The sequence below is a fragment of the Ammodytes marinus genome (genome assembly GCF_949987685.1).
Source record: "Ammodytes marinus genome assembly, chromosome: 17".
Taxonomy (NCBI): Eukaryota; Metazoa; Chordata; class Actinopteri; order Uranoscopiformes; family Ammodytidae; genus Ammodytes; species Ammodytes marinus.
The window spans coordinates 13,630,440-13,647,881 of NC_137221.1; the positions used below are offsets into that span (position 1 = coordinate 13,630,440).

General features: G+C 40.4%; 3 protein-coding genes across 3 annotated transcripts; 2 read left to right on the plus strand and 1 right to left on the minus strand.

Annotated features, from left to right (window-relative positions):
• The first annotated feature begins 254 nt into the window (after window positions 1-254).
• snrpd1 (small nuclear ribonucleoprotein D1 polypeptide) lies at window positions 255-3,220 on the plus strand. Its single transcript, XM_080046012.1, has 4 exons — window positions 255-372; window positions 1,266-1,342; window positions 2,061-2,252; window positions 2,978-3,220. The coding sequence occupies exons 1-4, from the start codon at window positions 359-361 to the stop codon at window positions 3,052-3,054; spliced, it is 360 nt and encodes a 119-aa protein (XP_079902138.1). The 5' UTR covers window positions 255-358; the 3' UTR covers window positions 3,055-3,220.
• Window positions 3,221-4,056: 836 nt separating this feature from the next.
• On the plus strand, window positions 4,057-8,765 carry ggcta (gamma-glutamylcyclotransferase a). Its single transcript, XM_080045512.1, has 4 exons — window positions 4,057-4,312; window positions 6,542-6,687; window positions 6,778-6,910; window positions 8,228-8,765. The coding sequence occupies exons 1-4, from the start codon at window positions 4,187-4,189 to the stop codon at window positions 8,366-8,368; spliced, it is 546 nt and encodes a 181-aa protein (XP_079901638.1). The 5' UTR covers window positions 4,057-4,186; the 3' UTR covers window positions 8,369-8,765.
• A 226-nt stretch (window positions 8,766-8,991) lies between these two features.
• adnp2b (ADNP homeobox 2b) lies at window positions 8,992-16,866 on the minus strand. Its single transcript, XM_080045997.1, has 4 exons — window positions 16,591-16,866; window positions 15,740-15,861; window positions 13,606-13,710; window positions 8,992-12,687 (listed from the first exon to the last, which is right to left on the minus strand). The coding sequence occupies exons 2-4, from the start codon at window positions 15,845-15,847 to the stop codon at window positions 9,967-9,969; spliced, it is 2,934 nt and encodes a 977-aa protein (XP_079902123.1). The 5' UTR covers window positions 15,848-15,861; window positions 16,591-16,866; the 3' UTR covers window positions 8,992-9,966.
• Between the last annotated feature and the right edge of the window lie 576 nt (window positions 16,867-17,442).

A 17,442-nucleotide genomic window follows, 5' to 3' on the forward strand; every position in this document is an offset into this window, starting at 1 on the left:
ACTTTTCGTTTATAACTTTGAAACATTCATATAAAAGAGATTTACACTTTTTTTTAAACTGCTTTAATTATGTAGACTACATACGTAGGAATTGTAGAAACAATCAAATGTCCATTCGGGGATAAGTAAGGTATTTAGTCAAACCTGACGCCCCTCGCTGTGCATGATGTGCTGAATTTGTTCGATTTGTTCATTACCTCACCAGTAGGAGGCACTGTCGTCACCCTAATCGCTCGCTCAGTGACGTCGTATATGCGCGACCGGAACGTAAAGAAAACGTACAACAGCGCCCTGTTTACACTGAGCGCTGTAATTTTTGTCTTTTGTGGAGGATTTGTCTCTACAATCAGTCACCAACATGAAACTAGTCAGGTGAGTGTCCGCAGAAAGTTACCGTTTACCGAGTGTTATGATGTGAGATTAGAAAAACAAAGCGATAGTGACGGATGGAGTTAGATGAATCCGGAGAGACGGTGAATAGGCGGGAATAAACGGAATGAATGGAGGCTGAGCTCAGCTTCGAAGACTGTGAAACAAATAACCCCACAGATGCATGCACAGGTGTAGTGCTGCTAGTTGGTTTATCTGTAAAGTCGAATAGGTTTTATAGCCGCTACCTTCACTAACTAGCTTTAATACACGCACCGACAGGGATGTTGGCTCACTCACAGGCCCTGGCTGTGTTCAATGGGAAGCTCAGTTAGCATTTAACAACAGGAGTTCAACAGAAGTAACTAAACGTTAGCCAAAAGTACTTTCCTTCACTTATTATTTCCTAAATCAATTGAAAGGGCTTTGTTCTGTTAAATTCCCCTCGGCATAATATGCCTACTTTTGTTTTGGTGCTTAAAGCTTCACAACCTGGAGCTAACTTCAGGCTACTTGCAACTTTGACTTTGTGTGTAATGTTGAAACAATGGGCCGTCTGGTAAATCAGGACAGGTTTAGTTCAAAGATCTTTGTGTTTACCCTATAATCTTAGTCAGGGGCGGATTTAGTCATTCTGGGGCCTATGGTAAACTTCAACCACATCCCTCGTCTCCCCCCTTTTCAATCCCTATTTATCTAAGAAATACTTATGTGTAACTTGAATTCTTCACACCTCCCCCAGTCAATTTAGCCAAAAGTAAAAAAAAAATTGTATATATGTATAATACATTTTAACCATACGTTTATGGGGCCCCATGGTAGCTTGGAATCGAAGGCTATTGCCAACCTTTGCCTGATGGTAAATCCACCTCTAATCTTTGTTCATTGACACTCAGGTTTTTGATGAAGCTCAGCCACGAGACTGTGACCATCGAGCTGAAGAATGGCACACAGGTCCATGGCACCATCACAGGTAAGAGTTGGTACTTTGTTACAGTGTGTCTTACCTTCATACAGGTAAACTGCAGGGAGGCATTCAATCTGCAAAGTTTAGATGCTTTGACGCAAGTTAAGATTTCATTTGATCGCAAACTGGTACTTACTGGGTTTCTGTGGGTCCTTAAAATGTCTCACACTGAATAATTTGAATTTTTGGACCAGAAAGTCTAAAAAATAATCTATGTCAATATGATTGATAGACCTTTCAAAATAGTTTTGATTATGAAGTTGGTGTTGCTTAACAACTAAGCAACTAATGAATTGCTTTAAATTCAGTCTTGCTGTGTTTTATGCGATATTGATCATGCTGTTTCAAAACCAACATAGAACGATAGAATTCATGTTGCACATGATTAAATTCATTACCTTGCAAAGTAATTCAGACTCAAATTTCTCAGTTTTACCAGTACGGATCTTAAACAGGACAAATCTATTTCATAACGGTTTAAATGAAAATTAAATATCTAGATTTAACTCATTGTAACCTGCACTCAATGAAGCCATTGTATTAGGTATCCTGTAATGCATCAAATAAATCAGACGTTTGTAAAAAATGTAATGTTAGTCTGAAAATGTGTGTTTTATGAAGACAACAGCAATGCTTAAAAGTATTATGCTTATTATAAAAAAACAAAACAACTGTATGGATAACTAAGTTACTCATCCCTGTTTCCTTTCCTCTTCCCATTTAGGTGTTGATGTGAGCATGAACACCCACCTGAAGGCGGTGAAAATGACCCTGAAAAACAGGGAGCCTACTCAGCTGGAATCACTGAGTATCCGTGGCAACAATATCCGCTACTTTATACTTCCGGACAGCCTTCCACTGGACACCTTGCTGGTTGACATCGAGCCAAAGGTCAAGTCCAAGAAGAGGGAAGCAGGTGAGGATTGTCTAAAAATCGTGACATTGAACTGTGTTTGGAAAGTCACACTGATTTTGCTTTTAAGCTAATGTCAAAATGTGATTTGGGAAAGTAAGAATTTACATTGTGATACTTCAGTGACTGTATTTTAACCATACAAGGTTTTCTGTTTAGTCTTGTGACAGAGATGCTGAATGAAATTATATCCTCCATCCTCTGCTATTCTTAAGATTAAAAAATGTTTTGCCAGTGAAGCCCTGGTTGTTGACACAAAAATAATGACAAATTGAACCTTTTTCTTGTGAAAAAATGTCCACATTCAAACAAATTTCCAGACAGTATATTTTTCAGATGAAGATGACACAATAATTATGGATTGGCACACTCTTCCCTGCCGAAGTGTTGTACTTGAAGTGCTACTAATGTTTTGTCCACCATTAGTGAAACACAACAAGCCTTGGTCATGTTTAGGTAAAAGTGAGACAGGGGTGGCTGTTTTGAAGTCTCTCTGCAGGAAAAACTTTTTTTTTTTTTTTTTTTTTAGAAACAACACATTGGTTTCTTAATTGTTTGCTTGTTTCACGCATATTGTTTCCTCAACTTTATTCATAGCCCGGTCTTGTATACTTACAGAAAGTGACTTGATGTTCATATGTGGGTCAATCTGGCTTGAATGTGGACACTACTGTGATACTCAAGGTGCTGGTGAATGTTTGACAATCAGTGCTGGTCTGTCTCCTCAGTGGCTGCACGTGGACGAGGCAGAGGACGAGGCCGTGGAAGGGGTAGAGGACGAGGCCGGGGCGGCCCAAGGAGATGATTACCAAGGCTATACATTTTGCTCACTCGCCACCTCCCCACTGTTTGTACAGGTTTTTTGTTTTTTTTTCTCAGAGGAAACAGTTTGTGATTTTTCCATGTGATTATGTTCAGTTTTGGATTTTCTTTTTTTGTACATTAAAGTCCTTATGAAGAGGGTAAACTTGTCTCTGACCATTACTGTCAGGTGTGTTTTCTTTAGAATTATGCTTTCATTACATGGCTGAATAAACTGTCTTTGCATGGAAATGTGTATTCCCAAAGAGCTTATTTGAAAGAAATTCAAAACTGCGTGGAACTATTGCATTGTTATTGATCAGGTATTTTGTCGCATGTTGCATAGTGGCTCTTGAAAAATGATTAAGTCCAAACAATTGTCACAGAACAGCATATTTATATGGTTCTGCATGTAGGATTTAAAAAAAAAGTACACACAAACTGAACAATTAATATCTATTTGAATCATGGTAGCCTATATAATGGCTATTGTAGCTGTGAAGCTACAGATTCTATGAAAGCCATGCAACCACCACTTCGTTACATTTTTGTAAATATCACAATAAGTCACATTAGGGTTATGTGATGTTGTAGTTCAACATGAAAGGTGGATATTATTTGAGTCACTTGTGGATATTTGCCAACTATACAGGTAAGGTTGAGGTCATTGGTACTGGATTGAAATGTAGGCCTAGACACATGACCATGGCTTCTAATATTGTCAAAGTATTACAACTTAAAAAAAATCAGAGGAGCAGCTTCAACTCAGACATCACAGAACTTACCTGAAATACATGTTTTAATAATTACCGAGTGTTGCAACTTCTATGTATAATAATTACCGAGTGTTGCAACTTCTATAGTATATCCCAACTCTGCAACACGCGCAACGGCCGCTCGCAAGAGGGCATTATTCATGTTTTGAGTGCTAGTATCCGGGCACCTCAATAGGCTACCACTAGCTGTAGTTTGGTCTGGCTGTGCGAGACTACCTCAAAACCGCACCGACTGCCTACACACCAAGACGGCCACTGGAAAGCCACAGCTCTTTAAATATCTCGTTGTTAGCTCTTATTATCTGGGCCCGCTCTTGTGTGTAGTTCTGGAGGAAGGAATCAGCGAAGAAATATCAAGAGATGTCCTGCTGTAAACCCACCGTTACCGGCTGCTTCATGTATTTCGCCTTCGGAAGCAACTTGTTAAAGGAAAGACTGCAACTGGCTAATCCATCGGCCGTATTTTGCACTACCGGCCAACTGAAGGTAACGGATCACAATACGTCAATGAGAAATCATTACATTTCGCAGATTCACGTTATCAAGAGGTGTTCACGCCGTGTGGGCATTACCAAACGCCGGAGTGGTGATGCACTGGCTCCTTTTTTATACATATCTTATCCTCAACCTCTTATATGGGCAGATTATCATTCTCTGTAAAACAACTAAAGACACATATAATTAGTAAATATTAATTTATTGTGATATTAGCCTATTACACTAACTCACGGTAGGCCTATTGAACGCAGTATTGCTTAGCTAGCATGAGTAAGCAGAAATTCTCGGACGTAAATGTCAAATGTGCCATGCTATTTTCATGATGTTTCTCTTGTAACCACTGTTGGTAGCTAAAAAGTCCGGTTACTTTGTATCAAACATGTAGGTTAGATGGACACGGACTACGGGACTAGTCAGGCTATTGGTTCATTCATTGAATCAGTTGGGGGCAGGCAGAGCCGGCCCAAGCCTTCAGGGGGCCCTAAGCGAAATGTGAATAGGGGGCCCCTCTCCAATGTTAGTGCTGCTGAAACTAGAAACTAGATCTTTGTTAAATATCATTCACACACCCAGTGTTTTCCGCTAGTGTCTCCACTGTGCAGCTGTGTGAAAATATTAGACAGCAGAGATTCAGACCCTCCTATGGGGGTCCGGGGGTATGCCCCCTCGGGAGATTTTTTTTTAACCTTTTTAAAGTGAAATGCATGAATCTGGTAGCCTGGCATTCCCAGACCTGCCACTAGGCGCTGGCAAATTAAATTTGCTGCGCGTGTTGGTCTGGAGACGCTCCGTTGAAGCTTATCAAGACTACCAGAAATCTGGTATAACGTTTCAATTGGTTCTATCTAATATGGGCGCGCCAGAGCCCTTTATATGGTGCTCTGGGGAGGACGTAACCGGATGACGACAGTGACGTGCATGCGACGTCGAAGCTGTGATAGTAAACATCAAAGATGGCTGCGGATATGTTGTGTGAGTTTGAGACTGCTTTGGCCTCGACCCTTAACGAATTGGAAGACGGGACTCATAGCTTTCACTAGCAAGTAAGTGGAATGTTCTGTTTTGCCGACCGACAACGGCAAACGTTTAATTGAACAGTTTAACAGCTGTTCGCTAAACGAACGGGGCTTACGTCACTTGTGCATCGCTCTGATTGGTTGTAGTGCTATCCAACTGCGTGCAGTGGCATTTGAAATGCACGAGTAGGAGCCGCCCCTAGAGTTGGAAATTACTATTGATCGTCGCCAGACCCTCTATCGTTCAAGATATCAGGGTCAGGATTTCCAGGCTATGAATCTGGTGCACTTTGAGAGGAAAATTAAGAGGCTAAATCTGAGAAATGTTGTGTGAACAAATTATTTGGAGACACTGGGCCAGATGAATTAGAAGCTATTGAAGAAGGACATGGATTTTCCATAAAAATATTAATATAAAATAAAATATTATGGAGGGTCCTCTGGGTTGGGCTTGGAGCTCTTTTTCTTTTACGGGACATATTTCTCTGTAATATAATGAATGCATTTAAATGCAGTGAGAGGAACAAAGCAGAATAACTCTGTTGTCCAGCTACTGTATCTTTTTTTCCACAGACAAGGCTGAAATAGGCTATAGACTATACACAGTGCATGGGCAACTGAGGGCAGCCCCATTTCCAATTGTTTTAAAATAAACTCAATACACACTGTGCATGGATGTGAACGCGACATGATCAGATAATTTCGGATTACCTCCCAGATGAACTGATTACATTTTTAGGCTATAAATTATTTAGACCAAAATATTGTATTCTTTTGTTTGTATGATAACTCACATTTGCATAATATGATGTTAATATCAAACACACAAACACATTTTTTTTTTTTGGAGGGGGCCCCCCTGGCGGTCGGGGGCCCTAAGCGACCGCAGGGCATAGGTAGTAGGCTATATAAAAAGTTTGGGGGACAGGCAAAGCCTAGTGTAGCAATCATGGACATAGCCTATAAAGAAAGGTAGAAATACTAAAAGTAAACAGAGTAAGAAGTTATACAAAAGTATAAGCATCCAAATATAGGCGTGGCCTACGTAGCAGTAGCATACTGATTGCGTTATCTCATATTGATTGTTATTTGAATGCATTCATGTGGTACATCAATGCCTCATCACTGTTCAGAGCCTTTTGTCCTATAACCTCCTACCCCATCACACCCTCTGATTTTGTGTGTATGTGTTTTTGAACAGGACTATGGGTTGAACTTTGGCCTGTGGGAGAAACAAGTGGACAACACCTGGCACGGTGGAGTGGCCACCATTGAGTCGCGTCCAGGCGCTGAAGTGTGGGGGGTAATCTGGACTTTATGCAACAAAAACCTGGCGAGCCTAGACGAGTGAGACCCAAGGACACAGCTGTCGATCAGTAATGCGTTAATGTTTGTCATTTTAACCATCGTGTGATTCCTTTCTCTCTGTGCCCTCAGACAGGAAGGGGTGAGTCTGGGGATGTACTCTCCGCTCGAGGTTTCCGTTGAGACAGATAAAGGACCGATGCTCTGCAGGACATATAAGATGAACAACTTCCACGCCTGTCCTCCGTCTCCTCAATACAAACAGGTGTGTGCATGGAAATGCAAACACTGGCCCAAAGCATACATACAGTGGCTTGCGAAAGTATTCATACCCCTTGAGATTTTCACATTTTGTCACATTACAACCAAACACGTACATTTATTTTATTGGGATTTTATGTGATGGACCAACACACAGTGGTGCATAATTTTGAAGTGGAATGAAAATGAAACATATTTTTAAATTTCTTTTTATGAATACATACTATATGCCCAAGCTAATATGTTGATAAGAAAATTCCATATGTGCTCTGAAAAAGTAAAAATCCAACTTTTTAAAGCATACTGTACTCCACTGTACACTGCAGCCCTATGGGCAAAGTTTAAAAAAAAGGCCAGTCTACAGAAGCTACAGGTTGCTTATAATGACTGCTTCAGGATTCTACTGAGGAGGCCTAGGTGCTGTAGTGCTAGTGCCCTGTTTTGTAATGCAGGTGTCAGCACTTTCAGAGCATTGTTGAGGAACCTGATGTATACATTTATCTGTCGCCTTAATACGTCACAGAATTGCATTGTTGTTGTGCTGACTAATCCCAGCTACAGTACAATTCGTTACCAGTCACCAATGTGGAAGTATTGGTATGAATGTCTTTTATGAAAATGTGTGTAGGCCTATCTGTGGGGTGGGTTTTTTATGTTTTTTATGTTGTGTGTTCTTTTTATGGACCTTGAGTCTGACAATAAAGATGATGATGATGATGAATAAAAATCTGAAAAAATGTGCCGTGCATAAGTATTCAGCCGCCCGGAGTCAATGCTTTGTATAACCACCTATCGCTGCAATTACAGCTGCAAGACTTGGGGAATGTTTTCACAGACACTCTCCATTCAATCTGATGCCGAATCTGAACCTTGAGCTATCTTTCCAAGACGAATGGGCAAAAATGTCAGTCTGTACTCTGTAGGGTGGTAAAGACATACCCCAATAATAGACTTGCAGCTGTAATTGCAGCAATAGGTGATCCTACAAAGTATTGAATCAGGGGGCTGAATATTTATGCACGCCACACTTTTAAGTTTTTTATTTATAATTTTTTTTTTAAACCACGTATCTTTTTCATTCCACTTCACAATTATGCTCCACTTTGTGTTGGTCTATCACATAAAATCCCAATAAAATAAATGTACATGTGTGGTTATGTGACAAAATGTGGAAAAGTTCAAGGGGTATGAATACTTTTGCAAGCCACTGTACGTCACTCAAGCTATGAAATCTATTATGCAATAAAATACACAGTCCAATGTTTTTGTGGCTAAACCACCATGTTAACTTAAAGGTTTCTCTGTGTGTGTTTCAAATAAGGTGGTGTGTCTGGGTGCAGAGCAGAACAGCCTCCCGGTGGATTACGTGAAGACGCTGGAGGCAATTCAGACCAACAACTACAGCGGACCCTCACTCCTCGATCAAATCAAAACTGATATGAAGCAAAAACTTGCCAGTTGACATTCCTGACTTTGGAAACATCATTTGACAAAAAACATCCACAAGGTCCATTTTGTAACTTTAGTCGAGACCATAGAAAACAGAATAGCTACTAAGTGAACTAAGTGAGGTATTAAGTTTAATAAACCCAAGGTTATCTTTACAGGGCTTTCCACTGTCTTATTACTATAATACTGTAAGTATTATTAACATTATAGTGCTAATATTCAAATGCTAATTTAACATGTATAATCTTTTGGCAAAAGTTAACAGTTGAAAAAGCTAGAAACTTGACCTTGTTAATGATTACCTGATCTTTTACTTGACAAATGTATTTCAGGTTAGAGATTAAATATGTGGCAGGCAGATTGTTGTTTGATTCCAGTATTTCTCAGGCCAATAAAGACTTCACTTGTGAGCTTTTTACCATGCTGCCTTTATTATGACTTTGACCATTGTGCCTCTATTGTTAAGAGAATAAAGAAACAAAGTTTTAGCTTCTTTAAAAACTTTTGTAACTGAATGACCTTTTCGAGGTAATTCAGTTAGATGTAAAATAAACATACCTGTGGGTTCTTTAACAAGGCTTGATTTCAAATTATATATTTTTATTAGGAAATGGAAAATAAAAAGTAGCGATTCATATACGCTCAGGGAAACCACTTTTTCTTTTTACAACAGTGACCTTGGACAGAATGAGAATTTGAACCTCTCCCAACATCTTTAAACCTCTAGGAATTATAGAAAATACAAGTGTAGTAAAAAAAAAGGCAGTCACAAGGACAGAAGATATATGCTTGAACACTCAGTAACATGTTTTATGTTGTGTTGAATCTCTAGGTAAATTTCCACAAGTCTATGCAAATATGTAGACTTCACAATGGCACAAATTATAATATCTGACAACAAAACAAAGGCTCATGCAGGCAACATGTTCAGAGGTTGATGACAACCGAGTGTTCATTAACTCTGGGAATTCAGCAAACCTCAAAACTTAAAAACATTTGGCTTCAAAACTGCAAGAAGAACATTCGCCCAAACTGTTTTAACTGTTAAGGGAGTGGTGTGAACAATATAAAAAAAACAATGAGAAAACTATATCGAAGCGGTGTACATAAAGGTCCAAATATGTATGGAAAAAAAACTATTCAAGAAAGAAAAACATAATATATCATTAAATCAAGTCGACAAGTAGGCTTTAATAAAGGGTGCAAAAAAAAATTAGAAAAAAGCTACTGGAGGCAAATTAAATCAGTGTAAATTGAAGTCAGTAGCCGTTATTAGATTAGATTGTCATCAGACAAATATAGTTGCAGCCCAAACAGTCTGCCATCATAATATCGCACATGTCTGCATCATTAAGTTATAAAGGAGCACCAAATCATGGCTCTGTGTTTACGTGGAATTTAAGATATGGACAACTGACAATACCTCATTCAAAAGAAGCACCATACATAAAGGCTGCATTAAAAAAGGGATAGGGAATACATTTTATGCATTGCATGATGAACTTGTCTAATAACTCTTCACACAAAAGGCTGTCATTAAATTATCAGGGTTTTTATTCTGCTTTTCAGGGTTTGCCGTTTTCAGGTAGTTCCATTGACACATTTCTTATCTCATTCCATCTTCTCCACCTGTCCCACACCCTCAACTCTTTCATTTCCACTTTCTACCATGGGTTCTGGTCCATTCTCACCGGTCTCCATGTGCTCTGTTGATTCTGCTGGCTGCTCTGCCGGTTCTGTGGGCTGCTGCTCTGGGATGTCCAGATTGTGCTTGACTTTGCTCAGTTCTGTCATGTTGAAGCCTAGGAACACGGCGGTCGATTTCTTCTTGAGATTCTTCATGCACTTGCTGCGCCTCTTGCTAAAGAGGGCTGCCAACTCTGCTTTTTGGATGGAAAGCCTGCGGCACAGCTCCTCAGACTCAGCTTTGGTCGCGTAGGGGTTTGTGTTGAAGTATTTGGTTACGAAGTCTATGCGCTCGTCAGCGGAGGTGCGCTCGAGCGGGGTCGGCTCCAGCGCCAGCTTCACTGTGGGGTCGATGTGAACCACAGGCTCTGGTGGGGGCAACAACTTCTCCTGCTCTCGCTTTTTGCGCATGGCCACCTTTTGTTGCCTGTCCCGCTTGTTGGCCTCAATGGCCTCCCTCAATGCCGTCTCCAGCCTTTTCTTCGACTGCTGCTCTTCTGGTGTTTCTAAAGGCCCTGCCGCAATCGCACGAGTTGGAGTTGGAGCAAAAGCTTGTTTCACCGTCATCCCGTGTGGCATTTGGATAAAGTAGAGTCCGGGTGGCTGACTGACGACAGGCTGAGCTGGTTTCGGGGGTTGCTGGGGGGCTACTGTGGGTTTGGGTGGCTGTGGTGGCTGTGGTGGTTTTGGTGAACACCGGCATCGCTGAATGTGGAGCATCACCGCCTGCTGAGTGACCTTTCCTGTGTACACTCCATTGCAATATATGCACTTGAATGCCTCAGTCTTGAGGATGGCATGGATAGTAGGGGCTACAAAGTGTTTTTGTTTTAGGTGCTGAAGGTGTTTGGATTCATTCTCAAACTTTTCGTCACAGAATGGACAGTAGGAACTGTTTACTTTCAAAGGCGTGGGGCAGATTTCTTGCTGGCTGTTGGGCTTCAATTTGACGAAGATAAGGTCAAGGGAATTGGTGACCAGGGCTAAATTGACCTCTGTGTCTCCTAGGACCTCTTTTGGTGCGGTGGTGTTGACGTCAAAGTAAGGGAACAGGATTCCTCCGACCCCTTTTGAGTAGACCCTGTACTTCTGCCTCAAAAAATCACAGTATGCCTTGCTTGTGGGGTTGTGCTGTTGTACATGCTCGGCCAGCTGCTTGATTGAAAAGAACAATGCTGAGCAGTACAAACAATTCAGCCCATGCAGCAGGTGTTGGAAGACACTTTTTTCTGACAGTAGAATTTTGCACGTTAGACATTTAACAGTTTTGTCAGGCATTTTCTTTAGGAATGCTGCCCGTGCCGCCACACTTTCTGACTTGATTGCAGTGGATTTTGTCTGGTGAGCAACCTCTGTGTGCATGTCAAAGACATTAGATGGGAAGAGTTCATTGCAGAGGGGACAGGTAACCCATTTCTTAGTTTGTGGTGTGACGTTGCTTGTTTGCTCAACAGGCTTGAGAGGGGTATTTGTGCTCTGAGAGCCGGGCATTGTTACTTGCAGTGGAGCAAAAGTGTATGTGGGCATTCCATTCATCCTTTTGCCAGTCGGGATCAGGTGGCTGAGTAGGGACTGTGATGTCAGCATGGTGCCCTGTAGGGTGACTTGGTTCATTGGTGCCTTTTGCGGAACCACAGTAGGCTTATATACAGTTCCAGATACAGCTGCCAAGTTGGCCTGCAGTCCAGTTGGAAGGAGAATCTGCTGTACCTGAGGAGCATGTTGTGTTTGAGAAGTAGCAGAGGCTACAGCAAATGGTGCCTGTTTCAGAGACAAGTTAGAAACCGTGGGGAGCTGGACCATAGTTTGTCCCTGGGGCAAAGCACCTCGGAGGGCTATCGTGGCACCGGGTTGGAGCAAACCTTTAGCCTCAGCACTAGCTAGCTGAACTAGCGCCGATGCTTGAGGAGGCAGAAAAGCTTGGTTGGTTCCGGGGGCACAGATCAGAGTAGTACTGTTTGTAGTTCCTTGTAATTGCTGTAATTGCTGTAATGTCATCACAGTCCCAGCAGGTTGGCCATTACTCTGTAATACCATTTGAGGTTGCAGTTGTGTCGGAGCAATACTTGGGAATGTGACAAACACACCATTCCCATTAGGTGTTGTTTTAATGGCATAGTTCTTGTTCTCACAAATCAAACTCTGCACTTGTGTGGTGACTGTATAGTGCGACGCCTCAATCAGCATGTGATGCAACATTTGGTCCAAGCTTCCAGTGTTCCGCCTACACACCTTGCAGCAATAGACCTTTACGGATGTGGCGCCTTGCATGTGTAATCTGTAACCAATGTAAGTTTCTGCCAAATTGTCTAGGTGCTTGAGAATTATGTGCTTCTTCATCGCAAAGACCGAAGAGGATGGAAATCCGCATTTTCGACATTGATACCGCTCATTTCCGCGATGGCTTGCTACAGATGTGTCCAGTGCCGATTGTACATGACTGGTAGTGTTAGGTTTATGGAAGAGAAACATGTGCTTCTTGACCAGCTTGGGGTGGCTAACAAAGAGGCACTGAGAACAGGGTGAGAGTGCACAGAATGACTCCGCATATCCATGGTTGCGAGCGATGTGGGAACGGAAGTTGTAGAGGTTTTTTGTAGAGTACTTGCACATGGTACAGCACAGAGGTCGAGACCGATAAGGCCACTAGATGGAAAGAGGGGGGAAAACAGTTGGTTATTTTGATTGATTCGATATGGCAAAACATGTTCTAGACCACAAATCATTCCACATACTCTACTGGTTACTGGTTTTAGCATATTAAAATGACTGTGAGGAGGTTTGGGGCATTATAAATGTACACTATGGTCACTATCTATATTGCAAAAAAAGAGCCACAAGGATAAATCATACTGGTTTAAGCGATTACACAAATTCACTATTCTTAAAATCAAAAACATTGAAATTCACTGCCCATGATCATTTTCAAACAGCACAGCTAATGTATAATGCAACACACAATATACTCACTGGCAGTATTTAAAATGTGTTTTTTTAAAAGAGATGTGGATATCATTGGAGGGGGGAGTTCAACTTAAAACATCTCTGTGTAGGCACAAAATTAAAACGTTTTTACATTTCAATATGTGGAGTGAAGCTGTGAAACAGATTGCAATGTGCAGTGCTGAAGAACTGCCAAAACATTACCCAGTTCAAAAAGTGGCACAAAAATATGGTTTTCACAAGATACAAGGAGGCATAAGGGCTTTGACCAGGTGTTATTTATTCATTTACATATAAATGCTCTTTTCCAAAGCTGTATTCGTCATTCAATTTGTGAATTCAATTATGTATTCCCGTTTTTAAAATTGCAAATAGATTTTTAAATGTTCTTATTCAGGAATTCATTATTGTATTTTTTTATTATATATTTATTTTTATAGTTTCTCTATTTTACGAATGTATGGATTTGTAAACCAATTAATTAATTAAATTAAATTCCTGTTTTAAATGTACAATTAGTTATTCAATAAATAAATGTTCCATTTCAATCTCCACAACCCTGGAGGTCCTCCATAACCTACACATGTTGGTGTTTATAATAAAAAAGTTGTAACCAGGAACCTTTCTCTGTTGTCTGCTAGGGTAGCCATCGGTGAAATCCTCCCATTCAGTTTCTTCAAAGGCCTCTTCGTCATCTGGGCTCTTCTCAGAAGTTTCATTCAGATGCTAAGCAGCAAACAAAACACAAGAAAACTAAACTTAAGTATATGAAACATGCCACAATGTTAACAGTGTCCATTAAAATTCCTACATTCAAAGGTGTTTCCACACAAAGGATTAGCCCTTAGCAGTAAAATATACAAGTCTCAAATATGGACTTAAGTTATGATTGTGCAAAACGGTAAGCCATTCTTCCTAGAGTCTTAATGAGAAGGCATCATATGGTACAAATTAATCACATACAGTAAGCAGTTTTCTGTTTAAAATGTGCACCTAGCTAACATCAAAGCTACTTTTGTGAATATGGGTTAGTTCTTGAGGTATTTTTCAAAGTGTATGGTCTTTTTGGAGGCTTCCATTTCTGCATTATGCTGAGAGATGTTTCCAATATTTTGACCATCCCATTTAAATAAACAAGGGTAAAGCACAAATTAAAAGCACCTCTATATATAGCAATATCACAAACAACACCATCCAAAATGAATTAAGTTGAATCGACAGCTCTCCAAAAAAGTTTCATGAAGTTTGGATTAATAACACGAGTCAACTATGTTAGTTTTTGGTGGAATAAACTTACAACTGAAAACATGTTTCACACATTTAAATTCTAAAAGTGACTATAAATTAGAGCAATCAGATAAACATGGTGGAGTAAATACTGTAAGTAGTGTAGAAGAATCAGACAGAAGCAAATAAAATATGCGTTTCAGCACTGTACTGTACCTAGGTTGCGTTCCGAATCGCATACTCTTTCTTTTTTCTATTCTACATACTACATCCGATGATAAAAAGAATCTAGTTAGGATGCAGTAGGCATACTATTGGAGACATACTTTACTCTCTTATTTCATCATAACATTGCGCCTTGATCTTGCCTCTTGCTTTTATATCCGTCGCATCCCCGTTTGTTTTCATATGGAGGCTTCGTCGATGTGACGTCACTTCACGTGCGCACTGGATTGTGGGCCAGAATCGCCCAAATAGGATGCAGTTTTCAACACTAACAATCTTGGCCGCATGAAGTTGGACATCCGGGTACTTCTAACCATCCTAAATCTGGCCACAAGAATCGGGACATCCTAAATCTTTTTTCTACATACTATATAGTAGAAAGTATGCGATTCGGAACGCAACCCTAGTTAATTTTGACCTCTGCGTAAAACCTGTGTGCTCATAGATGCAGTGTTATCGAGAATTATCAAGATTTGAGTTTTAAATTACAACACAAGCTACCAGAATTAAGTGTACATTTTGAAGTTAGGTACTTCATTTGTCCATAGCACTGCTGAGGTCAATGGATTCATCTGTATCCAGACGTGTTGCTATGGGTAGGGGACGGGGTGTGGATGAAATGATTCATAAAATATAAAAATGTGTGAAAATATCTTATAAATCGAGGTGCGTCATCACATTGATGGAGAAAAGTCATGTTAATCCAACATGGCCCTTATTTTAGCGGTTATTCTCATTGATTTCCAACATCATCAACGTTAGCCCAATACCACAGAATATCAGTAGACATGACATCATATCGCCCAACCCATCGTGTTGCCATAACAACCAAAGAAAGGAATCATTCTGGCAATGGCAAGGTGATCCTCATCATAATCACATTCAAATCAACAGGCCTGATGTTTTCACTTTCAATAGGTATTAACTGTCTATTCAGTCAAGTGATCAGTTCACGATACCCAACTTTATATGCAAGAGACTGCTCAAACTGTAGCTCTGTAATTCATGAGTTTTTGCTATTTTTAAATCTATAATCTGAAACTCTATATTTAAAACGTTTTGATGTTAAATACTGCAAAGAGCCAGTCTATATGCAGCATAATGAGTAAAGTGTTAAAGCTATTGTGAAAATGCAAAAAAAGAGTAAGCTACCATAAACAAATACAGAAAACCACACTTTCTAATGTGAAGTGCTAATTATACCTAATACTAGACTAGTTTAGGTAAGGGCAAAATCGTGGAATTCATCTTCAAAGGCATTGACAGGTGTGTCTTGCTGTGTGCAATCCAAGATTAAACAGACCTGAAGCAGGTTTTGGCAGTCTTCCAGGCCAATCTCACTAAGGATGCTTTTCACCGCCTTGCGAGCCCTTCGGATCTTCTCAGCATTTCCAACTGGAACTTGATACATGACTCCTCACAAGTCTGGAAAACAAGTTCTACTGTTATGGAGCATTGGCACAAATAAATATAATAAAGCTTAAGATACCAACAACTGTATCCATGAAGAATAGCAGACAGAACATGGCAAAAATCTATCACAAACAATGTAATTAGTTGTGGTAAGTTAATACTGGGCAGTTTGTGTCTACCAACAATTTAAAAACAGGCGTATCGTCTAATTCTGCTAAGAATTAAAGTTATTAATCGTCTACGGCGTGCCATTAAATAACGGCAAGCTGTTAACAAAATAAAAACTGTCAAAAAGATAAAATAATCTAAACGCTGTAGTAAGAATGACGTAGTTACAATGATAAATGCAGCATAAAGGCAAAATCCATTGGATCTCTATAGAAAAAATTACAGCATGGCTGTACGCGGATGTTATCTGTATGTTAGTTACTGTGCAACAGCTGATTTCACTTCAGCATCACAGTGCAAGCCTATAAATACTACATTAGTTCTATTCACCTTCTGATGGGTAAGAAAATAAACGTATTTAAGCGAGTCAAAAGTGTGCGTTTTGAATTCGATCACATGCAAACTAACCCTGTCCCTTCACATCACTGCCCTCCGTGCAATCACAGCTGTGTCTGTGTGTGTGCTCGTTAAAAAGCACCTAGTAGCACGCTGAAAGGGACACACAGGGTCACTTTCAGGCAACACTGACTCTTCCCACTTGAGGATGCCCGCAGCTTCCTTGCAAATATTTACCTCTTCCAATTTTCGAGGTAAGTTAACGTTAGTTGTCGCTGTGCCACCTCCGATGGGGCTAACGTTGTCCACTTCCACCGGCCCTCAACTGCGTGCGTCCGTAAGCTGCATCTGCTGCCGGGGCTTCACGCAGAGTCATCCGAGCAGCATCCTCTGTCTACACACACAGCTGTGTGAACATTGCAGTCAAATGAGAATGGTGATGTTTGCGAACCTCCTCGACGTATAAGTATTTTTTTGGTCCTGCTTTTTGTCCCTTTCTTCCCCTATTGAGGAAAAAATGGCGCTCAAGTTCAGGATCTGACGTATCCGTCCTCATTTGCATACTGTACAGGCTGACCAATAGGAGCGCTCGCAGCCCAAAAACCTAAATAGCTTTTTATTATATCACTGAGACTGTAATCCATTATGCCAAAGGTCCATGTGATACATACTATAACCCTGCTTATGAATTTCATGTAATAACAGACTTGTTAATTGAACTTTCTTATTCTACAACAAATAGCTAGGCTAGGGGGCGTGGCTACTGCGACCCCCACCCGCCCCCACCGGCTGTCACGTGTTACGTGACTAAGGCTAACCAATGAGCTGTCGAGAAAATGAGCTAAATGGGTGGTCCTTGTGCTGTGACGTCATATCATGCTACTTTTTTTAGCCAATTAAAATCCGACCACCATTTTGAAAGGAGAGGGAGTGAAATTGAATGGTTAGCTGTATTTTAGATAGCATAGCATAAAATGTTAAGATTTTCTTTTTACATGTTTAACGATAAAAAAAAAAACCGATGCAGTGCAATGCTAGCTTCTACCGCAAAATAATTCAAGATTTTCTTTGTGCGTAGTGCTACCTAGG